Source organism: Macrobrachium nipponense, chromosome 1, assembly GCF_015104395.2.
Source record: "Macrobrachium nipponense isolate FS-2020 chromosome 1, ASM1510439v2, whole genome shotgun sequence".
Lineage (NCBI taxonomy): Eukaryota > Metazoa > Arthropoda > Malacostraca > Decapoda > Palaemonidae > Macrobrachium > Macrobrachium nipponense.
Genome location: NC_087200.1, coordinates 169858181 through 169879646, shown reverse-complemented (window position 1 = coordinate 169879646; position 21466 = coordinate 169858181). Strand labels below are relative to the sequence as shown.

General features: G+C 39.0%; 1 protein-coding gene across 5 annotated transcripts in view; it reads left to right on the top strand.

Annotated features, from left to right (window-relative positions):
* Window positions 1-21466, top strand: part of LOC135219819 (uncharacterized protein DDB_G0271670-like) — a 217081-nt gene that overhangs the window by 72690 nt on the left and 122925 nt on the right. For 3 of the 5 annotated variants that reach the window (XM_064256910.1, XM_064256907.1, XM_064256911.1), the window contains 2 exons: window positions 20906-20968; window positions 21245-21295. In XM_064256910.1, the coding sequence (XP_064112980.1) occupies window positions 20906-20968; window positions 21245-21295 (114 nt within the window). The remainder of the gene's footprint in view (window positions 1-20905; window positions 20969-21244; window positions 21296-21466) is intronic. The other 2 variants (XM_064256909.1, XM_064256908.1) reach the window with 1 other exon arrangement.

The following is a 21466-nucleotide window of genomic DNA, read 5'->3' as shown; positions in this document are numbered from 1 at the left end:
CAAAAAAAAAACACATCAGTGGAAAGAGGAAGATATGCAAATGCACATGGTGAAAGAAAATAAATTCTAAAATATTTTCCCTACCTTCCATGAGATGTTGAAAATAACTATTTACAGCCCCTTGTGGAGCCTCTTTTACAAGACAATCATAAATTTTACCAACTTATATATGTTTTGTTTGTAATAAATTATTTTATTTTATTTTGTAAAATTATAATTACAGCTCACACAATATCAATACAGATAATAAATAAAATCAGTAATAAATTCTTAGCATATTTGTTGAAAAATATTTACGTAAACTTCCCAAGAACGAAGATTCTGTAACTCTTTTTTATTTGTACATGTTTTTTTGTAATATTTCTTTGCACTTTTCTTTGCAAAATTACATTTACAACTTACATGCTATCGTATAAGACAAGAACAAAAACCAACAGCCACTCCTTGGTATATTTACGAGCAAATTTACAAAAAGATGTCATGTGAGACAGAGACGCAGTACATTCTCCCTAGAAGTCAGAAGCAGAACTGAAGTCCTGAGACACCATATTTGTGAATTTAGCCGGTGTAAAAGTTGTTGTCAGTGAATTTATGGGCTATAGAAGTATTAGCACCTCTTTCCCACCCAATTCTTTCCAAATCATTGGTGCTTAGTATAAGGGTTAACTAAGCTTCATTGCAATGCACATATCATGTGCACTAAGTGTAGTGGACAGGTATGTTTGAGGGAGGTTACTTGTTCTGAATGTAAGGCTTGTGGTAATAGATGGAAGATGCTTGATTCTCCTTTTAGTAAACTTGAGAGGAATAAGCTTAGGAAGGCAGCCACTCGTGCCAAAAGTAGGGCTTCTGTGAGTAGAGATTCTTCTACCCCTTCACATCAATGTAAAAGAAGTGAAGGCCATTCATCTAGGTCTCCTACATTTCTCTTTGTCAATACGCAACAAGTGAGGGGTTGTTTATGCGGACATCACGGCACTGTAGTTTATCAAGAAATGGGGCACTAATTCCTTTTCCCTCTGCCAGACTGCAAAGGAACTTCTTCCTTGGACCCACCGGAATCAAGTGTCTGGTCACTCGCTGCATTCTAGGAAAATTAAACATCCTGGTGGATGAACTGAGCTGTTTGAAGTGGGTCCTTCCTGCCGAATGGGCCCTGGACAAGAAGATTTGTGTTGAACTTTGGAGATTGTGGGGCAAGCCTTGCATAGACTTGTTAGCCACGGCAAGAAACAATTGTCTTCATCTCGTCTGCTCTCCAGCCCCAGATCTCCTGGCTTGGGTGACTTGACACCATGCTTCTAGATTGGTCAGGTCTGGACCTCTATGCCTTCCCTCCCTTCAGCTTGGTCAGGGTAGTACTAAACAAGTTCATGTCTTACTGCAATGTCTCGATGACATTTGTTGCTCCATTCTGGCCCATGAAGGAATGCTTCCCTGACCTTCTATGTCCTCTGGTAGACTCCCCGAGGCTGCTTACCCAAAGACCGTAGCTACTCAGACAGCCACACTTCAGGAGGTACCACCAAGGGTTATCCGCTCTTGCTCTGACAGGCATCAGACTGTCGGGAGACTCGTCAGAGTGAAAGGTTTTTCAAGAATTGCTGCGGAAGCTATTGCAAAGTGCAGATGCCATTCTACTTGCAAAATCTACCAGTCAAAGTGGGCAGTGTTTTGTCGATGACATCTTTAGCCCAGATTGCAGATTTTCTCCTTTACGTGAAGACTTCTAAGAGCCTATCTTTGTCCTCAGTTTTCAAACACAGAGGTTTGGTTCTTTCATCTAATCAGGATCTTCATGTCTTTTTGACACTTCCAAGCAGAAATCTGAGTTAGTGTCTTGGAACTTAGATGTAGTCCTTATTGGCTTACAGGTCCTCTTTTTGAGCCTCTCAGTTCTGCTTCTCTCTAGAATCTTTTGCAGAAGACCCTTTTCCTAATAGTCCTGGATACGACTAAACGCATAAGTGAGCCACATGTGATCGACAAGAGAATTGTCTCCTCCCAAGGTGATGCAGTTTGCTCTTTCACCTTGGGCTTCTTGGCTAAGAATGAGGATCCTGCTAAGCCATGGCCTCACTCCTTCCACATCAAGAATCTAATGGATATCCTGGGCTCGGAATAAGAGGAGAGGGTTCTTTGCCCAGTCAGAGCCCTGAGGTACTATTTACATAGGACCAAGAAGATCAGAGGACCATCTAGTAACCTCTGGTGTTCTATCAAGAATCCTTCTTGCTCTCTTTCTAAGAATGTCCTATTGTTCTTTATTAGAGACCTGATCTCCAAAGCACACGCAGAAAAATACTTTTCTCTTGATCAAAGTTGAAACTCATGAAGTCAAAGCAATAGCAACTTCTCTTGCCTTCAGACATAATTTATCCCTCTCATCCATTCTTCAGTTGACTTATTGGAGGTGCAAGTCAATCTTCGCAACTCATTATTTAAAAGAAGTGGAAACAGTATTTGAAAAATGCAGTACCCTCGGTCTTTTGGTAGTGGCTGGCATGGTATTGGGGGAAGAAGCTTAGGAGGGATACTATCTCTCTTCTTCGCCTTGTGGTATGGATGTCGAGTTTTTTGGGGAGCTTCAGGGGTAATTAGTACCTGGAGTGCCCACCAGTCCGTTGGATGGGTAGTGGTATTTTGTGGTGTCAGGGTCGGTGAAAGGCGTTATTTGATTTCTGGTTTGTTGTTGTGGTACTGTGCCCAGGGCAAGGGCAATTTTTTCCAGCATTATGTCTTGTCTGCAATCAGGCATATCCTCCATTGCAAGACTCCCACTGTTGTAGAAGCAACTCTCGGTCCATCGTTGCAATAATACGGGTTGAGATGGGCACCAACCAGAGGCAGTAATCACCTACTGTAGCACTCTTACCAGGTAACGAAGCTACAAGCATTGTTTCAGTGTTAGCCACTTTTCTAGTTCAATTTATTAACATACTTAATGCACTGAATTAGAATAGAATGTGGGATTCAGGTAAGTAATTACTTGGTAAGTTACTTATATAAAAATGAAATTTTTAAAATAAAATTGTTTCATATACTATATATACTTACCAAGTAGTTACTAAATCAGAATGCTCCCTCCTCCCCTCTGTTTTTTATGGACTTTGCGGCAATAAATAGAATAACGCCATTGGCTTCTGTTGCTCCCACAGTCCCATTGCAGTGGGCAGGGTCTGTCATCCCTGCTTTGCAACAGTTGCATTACCGCAAATTTGGAATTTAGGATGCGGTGCAAGCATAATTGTTACCTAAGTAATTACTTGGTAAGTACGTATGTAAATAAAACCTAATCTTATCATAAAAATTTTATTTATTCTACAGACTTTGTGAAATACAATATGATACAATTTCTAGAAGGCTGTATTTTTATAGTAAGTTGTACAGTACTAAATTTATAGTAATGTAGTGCAAAGATAAGCAATGACCATGAAGATTAACACAAATCTCATGTTGTGGAAAACTTTTGAAAAATTTACTGATGTGATAATGCATCATTTTGTTTTTTACAGCTTCCAGTGCAGATTCTGGTAGTTCAACCGACAGTTCTTCTGACAACACAAGTTACACCACTACAAGTAATATGACATGCAAAACAAAAAACCACTTGAATACATTAAGCAGTTATTGATTATAGAAAAAATAATTTCTAAATAATATGCTGTAATGTACACTGTTCTACACTGTATACATATGTACATACACCACATCTTATTAATGCTTAGATTTCATGGTAACATTATATTTTACAATGTACAGGCAGTCCCCAGTTATTGAACATTCTAATATTTGATAATTTATTCAGCACTTAGCCAAGCAGTTTCATCTTTCCAAATTTTTTGACACAAATGTTTAATGAAGCCACACCACTCTGTCATAGAGTATAAAAAACTCAAGAATTATACAAGACCCATATATATACCATAACAAAGTCCTCCTAAAAGACCCCTCCATGTCACCATAAATCCAACTGACCAATATTCTACATGTCAACTAAAAGATTGGTTCTGTTTTTGGAACCAGCTAAGCAACTCATGCCATTCTTTGCTTGTTGCAAGAGGTCAGCATTCTTGCTGCCTTTTGTATTTGGTGTTAATGAAAAATATGAGTATTTTGTTCTTGATTTTACAGTTAATCTTTTCATATAGTGCTCTTCTGATTTCTTAATTAAGCTGTGGTTAATAATACTGTAATGATAAACATGTATTGTGGCCAAGAATGGAACCCCCATCATAAGCCAGGGACTGCATGTATTTATATGATAAAAATCTTAGCATCATTTTGTTCCAACATGACATTTTACAGTGAAGTAAATTATTTTTCTATACGTAATCTGATTAAACACAAAAGAAATTTCATAGGAACCTATTTAAACAAAGTTTTTACTATAATTATATATTTTTTACACCTTCCAGCTCAGTCTCTGGCAGTTAATTGGTATTTTAGCATTAAAGGAACGACTTTGGATGTGATTGAATATTCTTAGGCAGTTTCTGTTTATGTACTAGTACATGCTAGGAAAACTATGACACTGGAACCACTCATGAACTTTCTTACATGTAATATTACACAAACATGGTACATGTATTGTAGCTACATGTTACATATAGTTTGTGGAAACAATAATACTTATCGTTTTTAACATACAGTAACACTGCATATTGATTCAGTGTAAAAACACATTATCATAAGAAATATTCATATATTGTATCTTGTTAAATATCTTATTAAACATAATTATGCATAAAGATCAGAAGTAAGCTTGCTTAATTTATCTTTTCATATATACAGTAATTGCACCATGCATAATATGAGGTTGAAGTATACTTAATACAGTGGTACCTTGAGATACGAAATTAATCCGTTCCGAGGTAGCCTTCATATCATGAGTTTTTTGTATCTTGAACCGCATTTTACATGTAAAAGGCCTGATCCGTTCCAAGCCCTACAAAAACACCCCAGTAAATTATATTTCCAGGCCTACAACACATGTTCTAGGGTTACGACACTGATCCGACGGAAGAAATATGACTCCAAAAAGGCAAATTACTGTACATACTTGAGTAATATTCAACTACATGTAATGTTCAACCCCATTTTTACTGCATATATTAGGACTACTTTGAGATTCAGGGTCTCTGTAACACGGTTTTTTGGACTTCGCTCCTTGTCAAAGCATCGGATGTAGCTGAAAGTTGACATGTATATTTTACAACCACACACAAATTTTGTCAGCATTATCAATAACCTAAACCCGATAGTTTTAATTTTTATAGAGTAAAAATGATCTAGCCGACGCCATGGCCAATGATTACGAGCCAAGAGTCGAAAAACATTCATTACGTAAGCATGGTAAACACACCTTTTGACGAAATGTTGCCCCGCCCATCCACCAGACAGAAACTCCATCGGCTCTGAAACCCAAAGACTTTATGAATGGCGGAACGATACATAGATGTGGATGGGGTATCAGTGCTAGCGTAGTAATACTACTGTAGCAGTAGTGCCGCAACAGTATAGCGGTAATGTACATGAATTAAACGTTTAGGCCAACTGCCGAGATCCTTGAGGATCATTTAGCACTTCTTACAACTACTCGAGAAATTTGTTTTTATAGACAGATATTAAATTTTCTAATCCAACAGTGCCCATGGTAGCCTTCAGTGTTATCCTGAATTATAACGAGGCGAAAGTGGGTGGAGCCTCATGAAGTCATCATTCTGACGATAATTATTGGTGAAGGTTTACAGCCAATATACGGTACCGGCTATTTTTTTTTTTTCAGTAAATAGGTAGATAGCCAATAAATAAAAATTGCTTGACATTGGATATAGCAGTTATCAAATCAAGCTTGTCTACTATGTTTTTGAAAATTACCAACTATTCCCTACATCTTGTCAATCTGATTGTGACCTATAAAGTAGACTGTAATTTCTTAGGAAACCTATTTTTGGAGTTAGACTAATAATCGAAGTGATTTTGTATTTATTAACATATTTTGTTGGTTTGTTCATTATGACAATTATCAGTGGAGAGGTTCCAGAGTTCATAAAGGTGTACTGCTTTGCTTGTATTTAAATTTGTATGTCATTGTTGCCAGAGGTTTAGCCTCCGTAACGTATAGCCAATCATCTATCGAGAAAGAGGGAAGAAATGCTGTCATAAGTTACATAACAAGTGCCTTCGAAACCTTTTCTCTGAGTAAGTTGGCCCGTCTTCAAAAAAGGTCACTTTTACATTATAAGTACCAAATTTATTCAACCTACGTAATGCAGAATTCAGTCAAAATTTATGTGTAGATATAATATGTATTCTGAATAAGCGTTATATTTATGAAATGCATAGATAAAAAGTTATTGCGAAAAAACCGTGTTACAGAGGCCCTGAATCTCATAGTAGCATATGTCCCATAGCAATAAGCCTAGCCTATGTTAGCAGTTGCTATGTAGCCTAGTCTATGATTCTGACATCTAAACCTAAGAAGCTAAAAGCTTAGAATATGCCAAGAAAATGTATAAATAATCAGTGTGTACTCATTTCAAATAATTATTAATTAATCATTAACTATAATACAAAAAAAAAAAAAACTTCCAATTGTTTGTTTACATTCAGCTCTTACGAGTACTGAACGATCACCAAGCAATCACTTTTTCTAGCACACAGTAAGCCATAAATTTTCATTAGTATCTCTCTTCAACTAATGAAACTACCAAACAGTATAATAACCATTCATTTCTATTCTTTATTCTATCTTTACCTAATGGAGATACCGAGTTACTGACAGCTATAATGAAACATATACTACGTAATATTAAAACAGAAGAAGAATTCTAGAAAATACGTATTTGTTGGCTTTGATGATAGCAGTCTGATTTATTTTATATTTTATGATATCTAATTTGCGTTTTTTTTTAATTAAATGTATTGCATGTACTCATTTCAAATAATTATTAAGTAACCATTAACTATAATAAACAATCAAACAAACAAAAAACTTCCAAACTTCTGTTTACATCCAGCACTTATGAGTACTGAACGATCACCAAGCAATCACTTTTCCTAGCACACAGTAAGCCATAAAATTTCATTATCTCTCTTCAACTACTGAAACTACCAAACAGTATAATAACCATTCATTTCTATTCTTTATTGTATCTTTACCTAATGTTTTTTTTTTATTATTAAATGTATTGCATGAATAAGTTTTACAATTTACAGCATCCTTTTACCAAAAGAATACATAGAGCACAAGGGGTAGATGCTGACCAATAGGAGAGCAGGATCTTATGGGGTGATAGGCATCAGGAACCAATGGGAGAGCGGGAGGATGGTTGCGAGTTTACTCAGTTGGCAGCGCGCAAGTTTTAAAATTGTTCTCGGTGGTCCGGGCGAATCTCAGGACTTTACAGCAACAACCTTTCGTAACTTGAACTATTTTCGTATGTAGAGCCCAAAAAATCTTTGTATTTGCTTTCGTATCTCGAGTTTTTCGTAAGTTGAGCCTTTCATATGTCGAGGTACCACTGTACATTAACTTGGCAATCAACATTATATAGGTTCGTAAGAAAATTTTGACATTAGCACAATAGAATGCATTGTAATTTCTATTAGAAGTGATTGAAGTTCAGGAGTGATTGTTATTAATAACATGACATAAAAGTGAATGTTTTATTTTGCAGCTTCAAATTCTGAATCTGGTAGTTCAAGTGATAGTATGTCATACACCACAGGAATCAACACAGGAAGTAATTTAACATTTCCCATTCAAAGACTTTACATAGTTCATTGAACATATTTATTCTCTGCATATGTACTAAAATATTACATCAAAATGTTAAAATACCTCTGAACATACATGAAATGGCAAACACTGCATAATTTTATATTCTGTAAGCTGAAAATACACATCATTAAATATTTAGTGTTATATTTTAATGTTTACAGAAAACCTTCATTATCATAAAGTAATGTGAAATATAAATTAAAATTTGTATCTAGAGTAGTAGTTACACTGGAAACTTGCCTGTACGAAATATGTTAAACAAATGTTACATGTACACTATTATTATTATTTTTTTTATCTTACAGCTTCTGGCTTGGAGTCTGGTAGCTCAAGTGACATTACCCACAGTACCACAGAAACCAACACTGGGAGTAATATACTACATTCTACATTTGAAGATTGTATACTTTACATTAAAATATTTTTCAGATATTTGCACTTACAGCACATGTACATAGATTAACTTTGACATATGAAGTATTTCAAAATGCTTTCTTAGCATACCATAATTACAGTACACAGATTAACTATGAACTTGCATAAGTGTATTAATGTTGTATTTAAACAAACTTCATTAATAAGATACATAACACCAGTAACTTTACTCTTGCTTTTGAAACTTTTTTTATTTGTGTAAATATAACACAATCATACTGTGTAAGCAACCATTATACAGTGCCATACAGTAGTACCTCGAGATACGAAATTAATCCGTTCCGAGGCGCCCTTCATATCATGAAGTTTTCGTATCTTGGACCACATTTTACATGTAAAATGGCTAATCCGTTCCAAGCCCTCGAAAAACACCCCAGTAAATTATATTTCCAGGCCTAAAACACATGTTCTAGGGTTACGACGCCGATTCGAAGAAATATGACTCCAAAAAGGCAAAATACTGTACATACTTGAGTAATATTCAACTGCATGTAATGTTCAACCCCATTTTTACTGCATATATTAGGACTTTAGCATATGTTCCTTAGCAATAAGCCTAGCCTATGTTAGCGATTGTTACTGTAGCCTAGTCTATGATTCTGACATCTAAACCTAAGAGCTAAAAGCTTGGAATATGCCAATAAAATGTATAAATAATCAGTATGTACTCATTTCAAATAATTATTAATTAATCAATAACTATAATACACAAACAAAAAAAACCTTCCAATCGATTGTTTACATTCAGCTCTTACCAGTCTTACGAGTACCGAACGAACGCCAAGCAATCATTTTTCCTAGCACACAGTAAGCCATAAATTTTCATTAGTATCTCTCTTCAACTAATGAAACTACCAAACAGTATAATAACCATTCATTTCTATTCTTTATTCTATCTTTACCTAATGGAGATAGGGAGTTACTGATAGCTATAATGAAACATACGTACACGTAACGTAATAATAAAACAGAAGAAGAATTCTAAAAAATACGTATTTGTTGGCAGTCTGATTTATTTTATATTTTTTTATATCTAATTCACAATTTTGTTATTAAATGTATTGCACGTACTCATTTCAAATAATTATTAAGTAACCATTAACTATAATAAACAAACAAAAAAAAGCTTCCAAACTTCTGTTTACATCCAGCACTTACGAGTATCGAACGATCGCCAAGCAATCACTTTACACAGTAAGCCATAAATTTTCATTATCTTTCTTCAACTACTGAAACTACCAAACAGTATAATAACCACTCATTTCTATTCTTTATTCTATCTTTACCTAATGTTTTTTTTTTATTAAATGTATTGCATGAATAAGTTTTACAATTTACAGCATCCTTTTACCAATAGAATACATAGAGCACAAGGGGTAGATGCTGACCAATAGGAGAGCAGGATCTTATGGGGTGATAGGCATCAGGAACCAATGGGAGAGCGGGAGGATGGTGGCGAGTTTACTCAGTTGGCGGCGCGGGAGTTTTAAAATTTTTATTGGTGGTCCGGGTGAATCTCGGGACTATACAGCAACAACCTTTCGTATCTTGAAAACTTTTCGTATGTAGAGCTGTAAAATTTTTCGTATTTGCTTTCGTATCTCGAGTTTTTCGTAAGTTGAGCCTTTCATATGTCGAGGTACCACTGTACAATGTAAATTCCATTATCACTTATTCTGCTTAGGTCCATTGCACAGGAAACCACTGTGTAAAAGATGACATATCAGTAACTGCTTCTTTGCACAGCTTTACTCTTGAGACTAGTACCTTCATCATAGGAGTTTTTTATATGTGCATTAACAAAATTTGACAGATCAGCATATTATAATGCTCTATGAATCCTACCTGATGTAAACTTGAATACAGCAGAGTTTAACATACAGAAATTGCATATAACATAAATGTTGAGTGTGGGTGGACACATCCAAAGTGTGGAAGAGGCCTAGTGGTCAAGCTAGTAATATTAGCAACCTTAAAACTATATCTCTGATTATTTACCCCCAGTCTCATCACTTCATAATACTTCGCAAATCCGCTTTGGAGGCCTAACCCCCCAAAAGGTAGAAAATTATAAATGCTTAGAGGTCAGCCAGGTAAGCTTGACTCTTTTTACCAAGTTCTTTGAAATGTAGAACCAATCCAATCCTGAATCAAACATTACACTGGCAGAGGTTATACCTGATGGCCTACAATTTTTATTCTTGCTCTCTGTAATACACAGCATTTCTTAATAGCCCTAGCCCATGACTCAGAAGGTGCTACTCCCACATATGTAACAGAGTCACTCTCCCCCTGCACTTGTTCCACTTCAGGGAATTTTACACTGGGAGTTACAGGGGGTTTCGCATCAAACTTCGGCAATTAAGGTGTGGTGATTACCACCCTTGCACTTAAAACACTTGGCCCAGCAACCTTTTGCATAGTGGCCAGTTGGTAAACACTTAAAAAGCAGCTGCTTCCCATGAACAGCTTTTTGTCATTCTTGAATTGTGAGCTTCCCTATACCAAAACACTTTTCACTGGGATGTAGTTTTCCACAGAATGCACACTGCAGCTTTGGAGCACTGTGGTTCTGATGATACTTGAAGGGTGGAGGCCGAACCCTGGCTGAGCATTTTCTGCCTTTTTCCACACCAGGATCCTCAGTATTTTTGTGGTTGAGCCCCATAAGGGCCTCGTTCCTTTCTCCGCCCCCTCTACTTCTCATTGCAGGAATGCTAGCACCTCATCGAAGTCTTCTTCTTTTTGTTCACTGCAAGACCAATCCAATTGAATCTAGTGGGGGAGCAGGGACAAGATCATGGGTGCCAATACCAGCCTATATTGGTCCCCTCCTACCTCAAGAACCTCTAAACTGCGGACTTGGGCTACTAAATCATCTTGTAATTTCCGCAGTGGCTAGAGTTGGTTGACGTACTTTGGTTTCTATGACAAACCATTTGCATATAGGTCCTGAATGTGGGCAGAAATGATCTTGTTTAGTTTTGCATACCTCTCTTCTAACAGCTGACATGCTAATTTGTAATTAGCAGCTATCAGGGCTAGGCCCTGTATCACTCTCTTCGCCTTGCCCTCCAGTAGAGAGGGAAGGTACATGAATTTGGAGACAGGAGGCATAGGATTGTCATTAACAATATCCTTGAACAGATTACAGAACAGCATCCATTCTGTTCTTTTCCCTCAAATTTCACCAGCTCAATTGCACACTAATTGCCTCACTACAAGCCTCACTTGCAGAACATATACTGCCCTCACTAGGCTTGGCTTGTTAGAATGTACTAGTTTGTCTTTACCTAACCTTTCTAGGGAGTCTGCAGTGGCAACATAGTTTTTTCCTACCTGTTGGAGAATACTGTTGGCCTCATGGATTCCTCTTTTAACTTCTTTAGGATTCTTGATCAAGCATTCCACCCTTTGATTTATTTTGTCTCACTCGGCCTTCTTGTAGTCAAATTGGTCCACTAGGATGTCATCTTTTGCCATGTTGGGTTGCCTAGAAGGGCATCACTTAAATTTTCTGTGACACAATGCAACCATGTTTCGGCCCTTAGTCCCACCAGTTTAAGTTCTTGTAACTCATTAGATTCTTTTGTAAAATCATGAAATTCTTCTTAACTTTTTTCTTCTTTTGAGGTCTGAGCACCATGCTGGTTTTTGTGGGCCAGAAGGCCCTCGTTTTGAGATAGTCTCCTCAATAACTCAAAAAAACTCAGGAGAAAGGAAACTCGTGGTTACTCTCTTGGTTCCTTTATTCCTCTCTCTCTTTGCAAAGATTCAAACAGACAAGGGGAGCACACAGGTCCCATACTTCATTTTATGTATATCAATTCATTCAAATGATCACAAAAAGGGTACAAACAAGACGCACAAATCAATTGGTACAACAAATTACAGTTCTAATGGCAGTAAACTCCAAGAAAGGAGAGCATAAACGCTACAAAGCACAGTGGGTGGGCGATATGGCATAGGGATAGAGAAAATATGCAATCAATGCAACAAGGGGAAACCCAATATTTGTTTTACAACCCAAAACACAATTTACAATGATTAAACAGACTATAATTGTCATGAAAGAAATCTTTAAATAATTCAGTATGAACTTCTTAAAAAGGGGTAGACTTTTAAGGAAAATTAAAACATTTTGATACAACGTAAACGCAAGATTGAGAGCGTTCTCTTTGGACAAAAAAACATACATTTAACATAATAGTATAGCTTAGACATGAAGTTTAGTCAAATAAAAAAAATGAGTTTAAACTAATGTAAATGTGTAGTAGCACAAAATAACAGAATATAAAGGAAAGAACTGTAATGCATTAGAGTGAGTAATTTACAAATAGTATATAAGATGTAAGGCAATAGAAAAGTCATGAATGCTTGCAGACCTGAAGTGGGAACCAAGTGATAGGTTCAGAACTCTATGATATATTGTTCATCAATTGAATTATGATGTTTTACATACATGACTTTTCTATGTACAATTATTAACTGGAATATATCTCTCGCAGTCAATGGAAAGCACCTCTGTCTATCTTCTTCAGACTGGTCATAGGTAATTCGCTCATTACTTCTTGATGGCTAATGCTAACCAAACTTTTTGTAATGACTGCTCAGTCCCATTGGCTGTTAAGTATTTGTTGATCAAGTATCTAGTTTAGAAGACATGAAAGACATGATTTCTCTGTATCTTAAAGCAGGGATGGCAAGTACATTCTCTCCTAAGTTCTTGGAGAAAATATTGGTTAACTCAGTGGAGTTATTCAGTTTTTGCAGGAGTTGCCCTTTTGCAACAAATTCAAGTTCTAAAATATTTCAAATTGGATATAATTGATCTTTTACAATATCGCTTCATTTCTGGTTATCATTTGTTGTGGAGCCTGGCCTTTTGCAGTGAATCAATTTTAACACATTTCTTGTCTGAAAATATAGTACATTTTCTTGTAGTATTTTCATTTTTCTATTACCATTTTTGTGGCATTCTTTTATTTTTTGTGTGGTGTCAATGATCCAGGTAGCATAATGCCAGATAACTTTGTTACATCTTGTAATCTGCAGTGGTTATCTAAAGTCACTTTTTACTATCTGAAGAGTGACTTCTTTATGCTATATCACATTGTGTTATTTTTTATTTATTTTGTACTGATAATCTTGGTAACTTCCTCATGTTGATTTTTAAAGTCTTCTTTGAAGTGACTGTATAAAGGCAGTCCCCGGTTATTGGCGATCAGGTTTTATGGCATTTTTCTACCGCTGAGCATTAGAGATTTTTAGTGCCATAAAGTGCTGATTTCTGATTATCGGTGCTGATAATAGAGTATTGGTACCAATATATACGTGACATGGGCCACTAACTGCTTATTGGTGCCATCTTGTCAAATGACAGCTGAGAAGGAAGATGCAAGTAAAAGTTTAGTACATAATTAACAAAATGATGTTGGTGTGAAGCTTATATGTAGAAGCAGATAGACAAGCCTGATCAAGATTTGCATTTGTTAAATCATCATCATCATCAACAAATTAACATTTTCATATAAACTATTTTAACTTTTGAAATGAAACATTCTACCCTAATAGAAATAAGATCTTGTATTGATCCTGTATATATGAAATTCTACTCAGTACCCTTGGTTTATTTATTTATTTGTTCTCCAAACTCCAAAATGCCTGAGGCACTGAGGCTGCCTAAATGAGCCCCCCAACCTGCGAGGGAGGTGTCTGAAAACTGAAGGAAGTCCAGTGGAAGAGAACGCAGAGGGACATCCTTCAAAAGATTTCTGTTGTCCAACCACCAACAAAAGTCTTCTCTCACTTCCAGAGGCAGAGAAAGCGCCTCAGCGACGTGGTTGGTATGGTATTAGTGTCCCACCTCAGTGGTCGCCTGTTCGATTCTCGGCCATTCCATTGAGGAGTGAGAGGTGCGTATTTCTGGTGATAGAAGTTCACTCTTGACGTGGTTTGGAAGTCCCATAGAGCCGTTGGTCCTGTTGCTGAATAACCGCTGGTTCCATGCAACGTAAAAGCACCATACAAACAAACAAACAGCAAACAGAGGCAGAGAAACCTTTAACAGGGGTGAGTCCCCTGCCAGAAACCAGAATTCCCCCAGTCTCCATTGTAAAAACCGAAGATGAAGATGCCCATGAGGGACCAACTTCTCCAGGGAAGACAAAACTCCCAGAAGAACCTGCCACTGATGAGCTGCCTGATGTGGTTCCGACAGGAAGTCACGCGCCACCACTCGCAACTTCTCCAACCTTTGATCTGACGGGAAAACTCTTGCAACCGCTGTATCGATGACCATGCCCAGGTAAAGAATCCTTTGACTGGGTATGAGGTTAGACTTTTCGTGGTTGACCATGATACCCTGTTCCAGACCGAACTGAAGCAGACGATCTCTGTCCTGCAGTAGCTTTTTCCTGGAACCTGCCAAGACCAACCAATCGTTGAGGTACCTCAGCAAATGGATCCCTTGAGCATGGGCCCAACTTGAGACAAGAGAGAAGACCCTTGTGAACACTTGAGGGGCTGTGGTCAGCCCAAAGCACAGGACTTTAAACTCTAAGACCTTGTCTCCGAGAGAGAAGCAAAGGAACTTCCTGGACGTCGGATGAATAGGGATCTGGGAGTATGCGTCCCTCAAGAGTGTTGACAGCATGAAGTCTTCTTTCCTGACAGTGACCAACACTGAATGTCTTCCTGATGAAGTGATTCAAGGTGGATAAGTCAATCACAGGTCTCCGATCTCCAGACGCCTTGAACACCAAGAAGATGTGACTGTAAAACCCTGGAAACGGACGCACCACTTCCTCTGTCACATCCTTGTCCAGCATCTTCTGCACTTCCTCCTGGAGAGCCAAGAAACAGAGAATCTGGAGGACACACCTTCCTGAGCTGCGGCTGGTTTGAGAGAGGGGGAGAGAAGTCGAATGGCAGTAGATACCCCACCCGAAGGACATCTGTCACCCACTTCTCTGCCCCATAACTCTGCCACTTGGCCCAGGGGCCCAACAGGCACCCCCATACCTGTGGCACAGGAGAGGGAGAGGTGCCTAACTTACCAACGACCCCCTTTACCTATGCCCCTGGGGCCCCTTCTTGGCTTAAAGGAATGGGGAGGCCCTGCCAAAACCAAACTCCTTGAGAGCATACCAGGCAATGATCTTCTTGACTGCTGCTGGGCAGGGGGAGGAGGAGGAGGAGCTGGATGTCTCTGAGGATGAGACTCTGACTTGACTCAGCCTGGTGCACTAATCTGTCCTTGGTGTCAGCCCAGAGCCGGTCTATCGCATCCACCAGCTTGGTCCAAGGGAACAGAAATTGTGATTCCAAAAGATTTCCATTCCTTAATGTCAGCAAGGACTCAGGGTCAACTGATCTTTCCATCCTGGATAAAGCTGCGTCTCTTCTAACCAGTAGAAGGATAGCCCATAAATTAACACTGAGGTGAGCCAGATACGAAAACACCTTGCCTTTGGACTGCAACAAACTGGCAAGTGAGGAAGCACTCATCAACCCCTTTGGGGACCTGTTAGAAGCTATCTTGGCAATGACCATAGACCAGAAGTCCAACCAAAAAACCGTCTGCAACACGGAGGATGCCGTAGGTTCCAACGCTGAGACATTCAGTGGAGACAAGGATGGAGCCACCGACCTCACTTGCTCCAAAGTCAGTCCTGGCTTCAGACGAATGACGTCTGGGTTAAGATGACATGGCATCAAAAGAGCGGAGTTCGTAGCATAGTACTTCTTATGCCTCGGGAGAGGCTGGGTTAGCAGCTTGGCAGAGCCCCAAGAGCAAAGCAAACCATCCTGATCTGAAACAGAGGCATTAACTTTATGCAAGACCGACTGGACGTGCCCCAACAAAGGAAGTTGAAACGATGACTTGGGATCCTGCATAACTCAGCTCCCAGCAAGGCTTCCAAGCAAGAAGGAGTGTAAGAGTCCTACTCTCCAAATTGTTGAATCCACGAATGAGATTGACAACTTCTGTAAAGGAAGACAAAAACTCTTGCGTGTCTCCCTCCTCCTGCTCCGGCATCGGAGACCGACGACGAGAAGGGTGTGCAGGCTTATCTAAAGCGCCCTCCTCATTTAAATTAACGGAAGAACCAGCAGCCAAACAGCCCGAAACACCAACTAACCTGTCTGGGCTGGATCCAAGCACCAACTCCTGCAACAAACCAACCACAACATTAGGGACATCACTGCGCACTCTCCCAACAGATGACTCTCTTAACATGGCTGCAAACAGGCACGGGTATGGCAGATGTACGAACATATGTCAGTGAGGAATCCTGAACACTCGAGATAGAATGAGAATCCCTTGGATTGACTCCAAGGGATTCTCATTCTATCTCGAGTGTTCAGGATTCCTCACTGACATATGTTCGTACATCTGCCATACCCGTGCCTGTTTGCAGCCATGTTAAGAGAGTCATCTGTTGGGAGAGTGCGCAGTGATGTCCCTAATGTTGTGGTTGGTTTGTTGCAGGAGTTGGTGCTTGGATCCAGCCCAGACAGGTTAGTTGGTGTTTCGGGCTGTTTGGCTGCTGGTTCTTCCGTTAATTTAAATGAGGAGGGCGCTTTAGATAAGCCTGCACACCCTTCTCGTCGTCGGTCTCCGATGCCGGAGCAGGAGGAGGGAGACACGCAAGAGTTTTTGTCTTCCTTTACAGAAGTTGTCAATCTCATTCGTGGATTCAACAATTTGGAGAGTAGGACTCTTACACTCCTTGCTTGGAAGCCTTGCTGGGAGCTGAGTTATGCAGGATCCCAAGTCATCGTTTCAACTTCCTTTGTTGGGGCACGTCCAGTCGGTCTTGCAGGGAAAGGGGCAGGCAAACACTCCTGCTGCACCAAATCTGCGCTCACAACCTTCGACCTCTTGATAGGCACCTTGAGATCCTTACGACGACGAATAGGGCCTGGAGAAGGAGAAGTGGGAGCACTGCAACATGTGCATGAACAAGGGAGGTTGCAACACACTTGCAACTTGATGCAGAGGACGAAGCAGCCACTGCAGATCGCACAGGGGAAGATACACTAACACTCTCCGAAACACCAACACTCTCAGGAACACGGGCGTGCTGCTCCTCACTCACAGACGAAGAAAGGGCAAAGTCCTTAGCCTTCTAACGCTTGATACACCGATGCAGCAGAGATGGGGGAGAAGGAGAGGAAAACAGCACTGGCTCCTTACACAATCTCTTCACAGGAGGCTGGGGCAATGCAACACACTTGCATCCAGTCCTCCTCACCGACATGGGAGCCAACTTATCTTCTTAAACAGAATCCAACCTCTTAAGAACTGCCTGGCATAAAGCCTCTGATGGATCAGCAAGAGAAGGGTCCGACGACATGGAAGGCATATGCAGCAACTGGATGGCAGAGATGTCACAGCAGCATACGATGACGACATAGATGAGCAAGGCAGTGCACTGGAGACGACTGGGAGGGATGTAATCGATGGAAGTGACATTATAACCGGCGATGACGTCACGGCTTCCCCTTGATCTGAACAGGAAGCAGACGCCACTAGCAGAGGGATACAAAATGACTGACCCTGTGATGTCACTAGTGGGGCTGATGCCACAGCTTCCCTCTGACTTGAAGAAGCAGCAATCGTCACTGGCGGAGCAATGCAAAATGGCTGACCTCGGCTACCCACGAAGACGAGGCCAGGAGGAGGAGGGAGGGCCTGGACAGGATGAGGAGGGGGATAGCGAGCATCCATAAAGTGCACCAGCAAACCCTCCGAGGACAGTGGTCCTCGTAGCCCAAGCATCCCCCAAAGCGCCGCCATTTTGGATGCCTCCGACTCTGAAATAAAAGACAATGATGAAAAAGCCTCCTCCCTCTCGGGAATCAAATTAACTCCAGAAGAAAAAGGGGCGACATTGCATAAATCAGCCTGAGGGCCTCCCAATACTTCCAACAACGAATTGATGGAAGAAAAGGATGGGGACAAAGGCACAACACTAGCATGGGGTGTGATAGCAGCAGGAAATGAAGCATTGGGAAGAGGAGAAGAAAAACCCTCCCACGGAGGAAGAGTAAAAACCCTACGATGCTCCCTATTACTATAAAATAACTTCCACTGCTCTCTAGGCCACGCACAGCATTCCGTGCAGGGATTTGTTATTGTACAAACGTTAGAGCGACACCTACTGCTGAAGCCAAAAAATGAGAACACGGAAAACCTGGAATTCTGGGGCACACACGTTGATGAGGCTGAGATGGAGCAGAAAAAGCCATAATAACAGTACACACACACACACACACACACACAAGTGAAACGGGCAAAGAACTGGGTAAAGTCCAAGAGAGGTCAACCACAACTCTCGTCCAGACAGTTAAGAAAAGACTGACGTGGTGGCGTGGGTGCATGGTCTTTGACCACTCTTCATCTGGTATATGCAAGTGTTGCCAGATCTCACAAGATTCCTTGCTTTCATCTGCAATTTAACCGTATCCAGCTAGGCACTAGAAATTATCCTATTAGGGAAAAACTCTATCACAAGAGTATATATAATGTTCTAAAGGGTCCACAATAATACAAAGTGTAAAAAGTCCGTGTATAATTTTGAAGACTTTACCTACATTTGCAAGTAAGCAGTTACTTGTAACTGCAAGTGGGGACATAACACACACTTACCAGAATGGAAATAGAACTTGATAGAATTGAATATTGTTTTCTGCAACATAAACATGTAGGGGGTTATTGTTGAAATTTTTCCCTTTCGAATGAGTTCTCCTTTGTCCACTGTATTATCAGTTAATTAATAAAACAACCTCCCCTTCAACTTCTGCACACTTTGAAATTGTAGGCTTGGCTCCATATCTACCTCTTTGGATTTAGCTGGAACTTGAAGGACATGAACCACTTTTATTTCTGTAAGCAGAAAGTCCAAAAATGCCCCAGTGCTTGAGCCTAGCTTTCATAAAATCAAATCACTTTTGTTTCCTGTGAGAGTGCTGAAAAAATTACTAAGAAGTTCTCCTTTCCAGTCATTGAGTAAGTTTAATGCATTTCATAATTTATGTAATTCAAACAAATCCAAAATGTTCATATATCATTCAGGCTGTTACATCTTTATCCAATTTGTTATGGTTCAGCATGTCTTGAGATCCTTGGATATTAGAAGGCAAATGTCACAAGATCTGCAGCATTATCTGAAAAAGTAGGTATTACTAATAAGGTTGCCCTTATTAATATAAAATATGGTTATTTATTTTAATGAAAAGGCAGGAGGGATATTCTCTTTTTCACATTAATAATATAAACACATATAGGGTAGTATGTAGGTTTGGTGATCATCATTTTATTTAAAAATAGAACATAGGTTTTAGCGTGATATAAGAAAAGTATACCAACTTAGCCTTTAGTCATCTTCTCCCCCCTCTTCTCCATTAGTCAGTGCACAGCTGGTCCAACACATGCACTGAAGGGTACCTCTTATATGAAAAACTCCAGTTTGTATTCCTAAGAAAAATACAAATTACTTTAAATGTTTGTTCTCAAAGATTGGTGTAGTACTTGAGGTATTGACTGCTAATGATGGAACATTACTGAAGTGCTGCCTCAGTTATTTAAATTGGTAACAAAGGTACTTCCAGGGTAATAGTGTGGCTACTGTTCTGTAGGTTGAAGAAGCTACCGATTCATTTTTTAGCAGAATTTTTAGTATGATTTAGGATTTCATTTTTTACTTTATTTTATATAATCAACATTTTCATGTATCATCCTTATAACAGGCTCATTATAATGTTTAATTAAATCATCACATCTCACACTGCTTTTCACTCATCATTTCTTGTCTTTTACGTATCACTGTTTCTTTTACATGTCACTGTGGCTTTGGCTCTAGTACATGGCCTTTCATAGCACTGCATCCATCTGTTGTTTCTCCCAAAACACCAGAAGTATTTTGGTTCAGGGAACCTCATAAAAACTCCCCATAATTTTGTTTTAGCTTATAGAAGGATTTTGCTTTTAGCAGATGGTAAGTTCACAGCTTGAGTTTACAAATAAGTTTTGTCTGCTTTTTTGTTTCTTCAGACAGTTTATCAATTTATCAAGACTAACTTTTGCCAAGTGAAGTGCTCATCTACAGCAAGTACATACCTTGGTACTCTTGGTTACCACTGGTACAGACAAGTTATTCCCTGGAGGGGAGTAGTGCCGTCAGTTCACTTCATGTGGTGCACTGTAGACATTACTTAGGGATCTTTATAGCATCCCTTTGACCCCTGGCTGCAACCCCTTTCATTCCTTTTACTGTACATCCATTCATATTCTCTTTCTGCCATCTTGCTATCCACCCCTCCTAACTAATATTTCATAGTGCAACTCTGAGGTTTTCCTCCTGTTACATCTTTTAAACCTTTCTATTTTCACATTTCTCTTTCAGCACTGAATGACCTCATAGGTTCTATTCTGTTCTTACAAGTTAGTGGATAATTGTATTTATCTTCACAAATACCTCTAGCCAGAGCTTAACATAATTTAAGGAACTGGTTTGTATGCATAAAACATAAGATTTTTTTTTTAAATATGTACATATTACTTGTTGGAGAAGTAATTATATAATGCAGTATATTTTGCACTGCACTATTATTTGTACATGTGTTATTTCAGAATAATTTGGCATTGTGTTTCTAAAGTATGTTGTGATTTTTCAGCTTCCTCCACCACTGGGTCAGGCACTTCAACTGGGACAAATTCCAGTAGCACTAGTACTGGAAGTAATAAAAAATTACTTTGGAAATTTATTTAGGCAATTTACTAAATATCAGTCATTTCTTTATACATTTATATACATTAGTTAAGTAATTCTTGATAATATGGGAAACAGATGATGAAATGATTTATCCATCATAACATAGGATCTTATTGAGACTGCTTTTTATAATATTTAATATGATTAGCACTTAACACACTAATTTTTATGGTGCAACATTTGGTCACACAATAAACTGGTTAAAGTTTCATCTTAATGAAATATCCTTTGGTTTTTACAGCATCCAACTCAACCGGTGCTACTGGCAGCAGTACAGGAAATACCACAGGAAGTAAGACCACAGCATAGTTTCTTCTTGTTTGTACTTTTACAGAACTTCTTATTTTATATTTGTTTTAAATTGCCAATATAGTAATAGTGGGCCATCCAAACTGGAAGAACTACTGAATGATGGTATGACCATTTTTATTTGATTTTTTTCTTATGAATAACTTAGGTACTA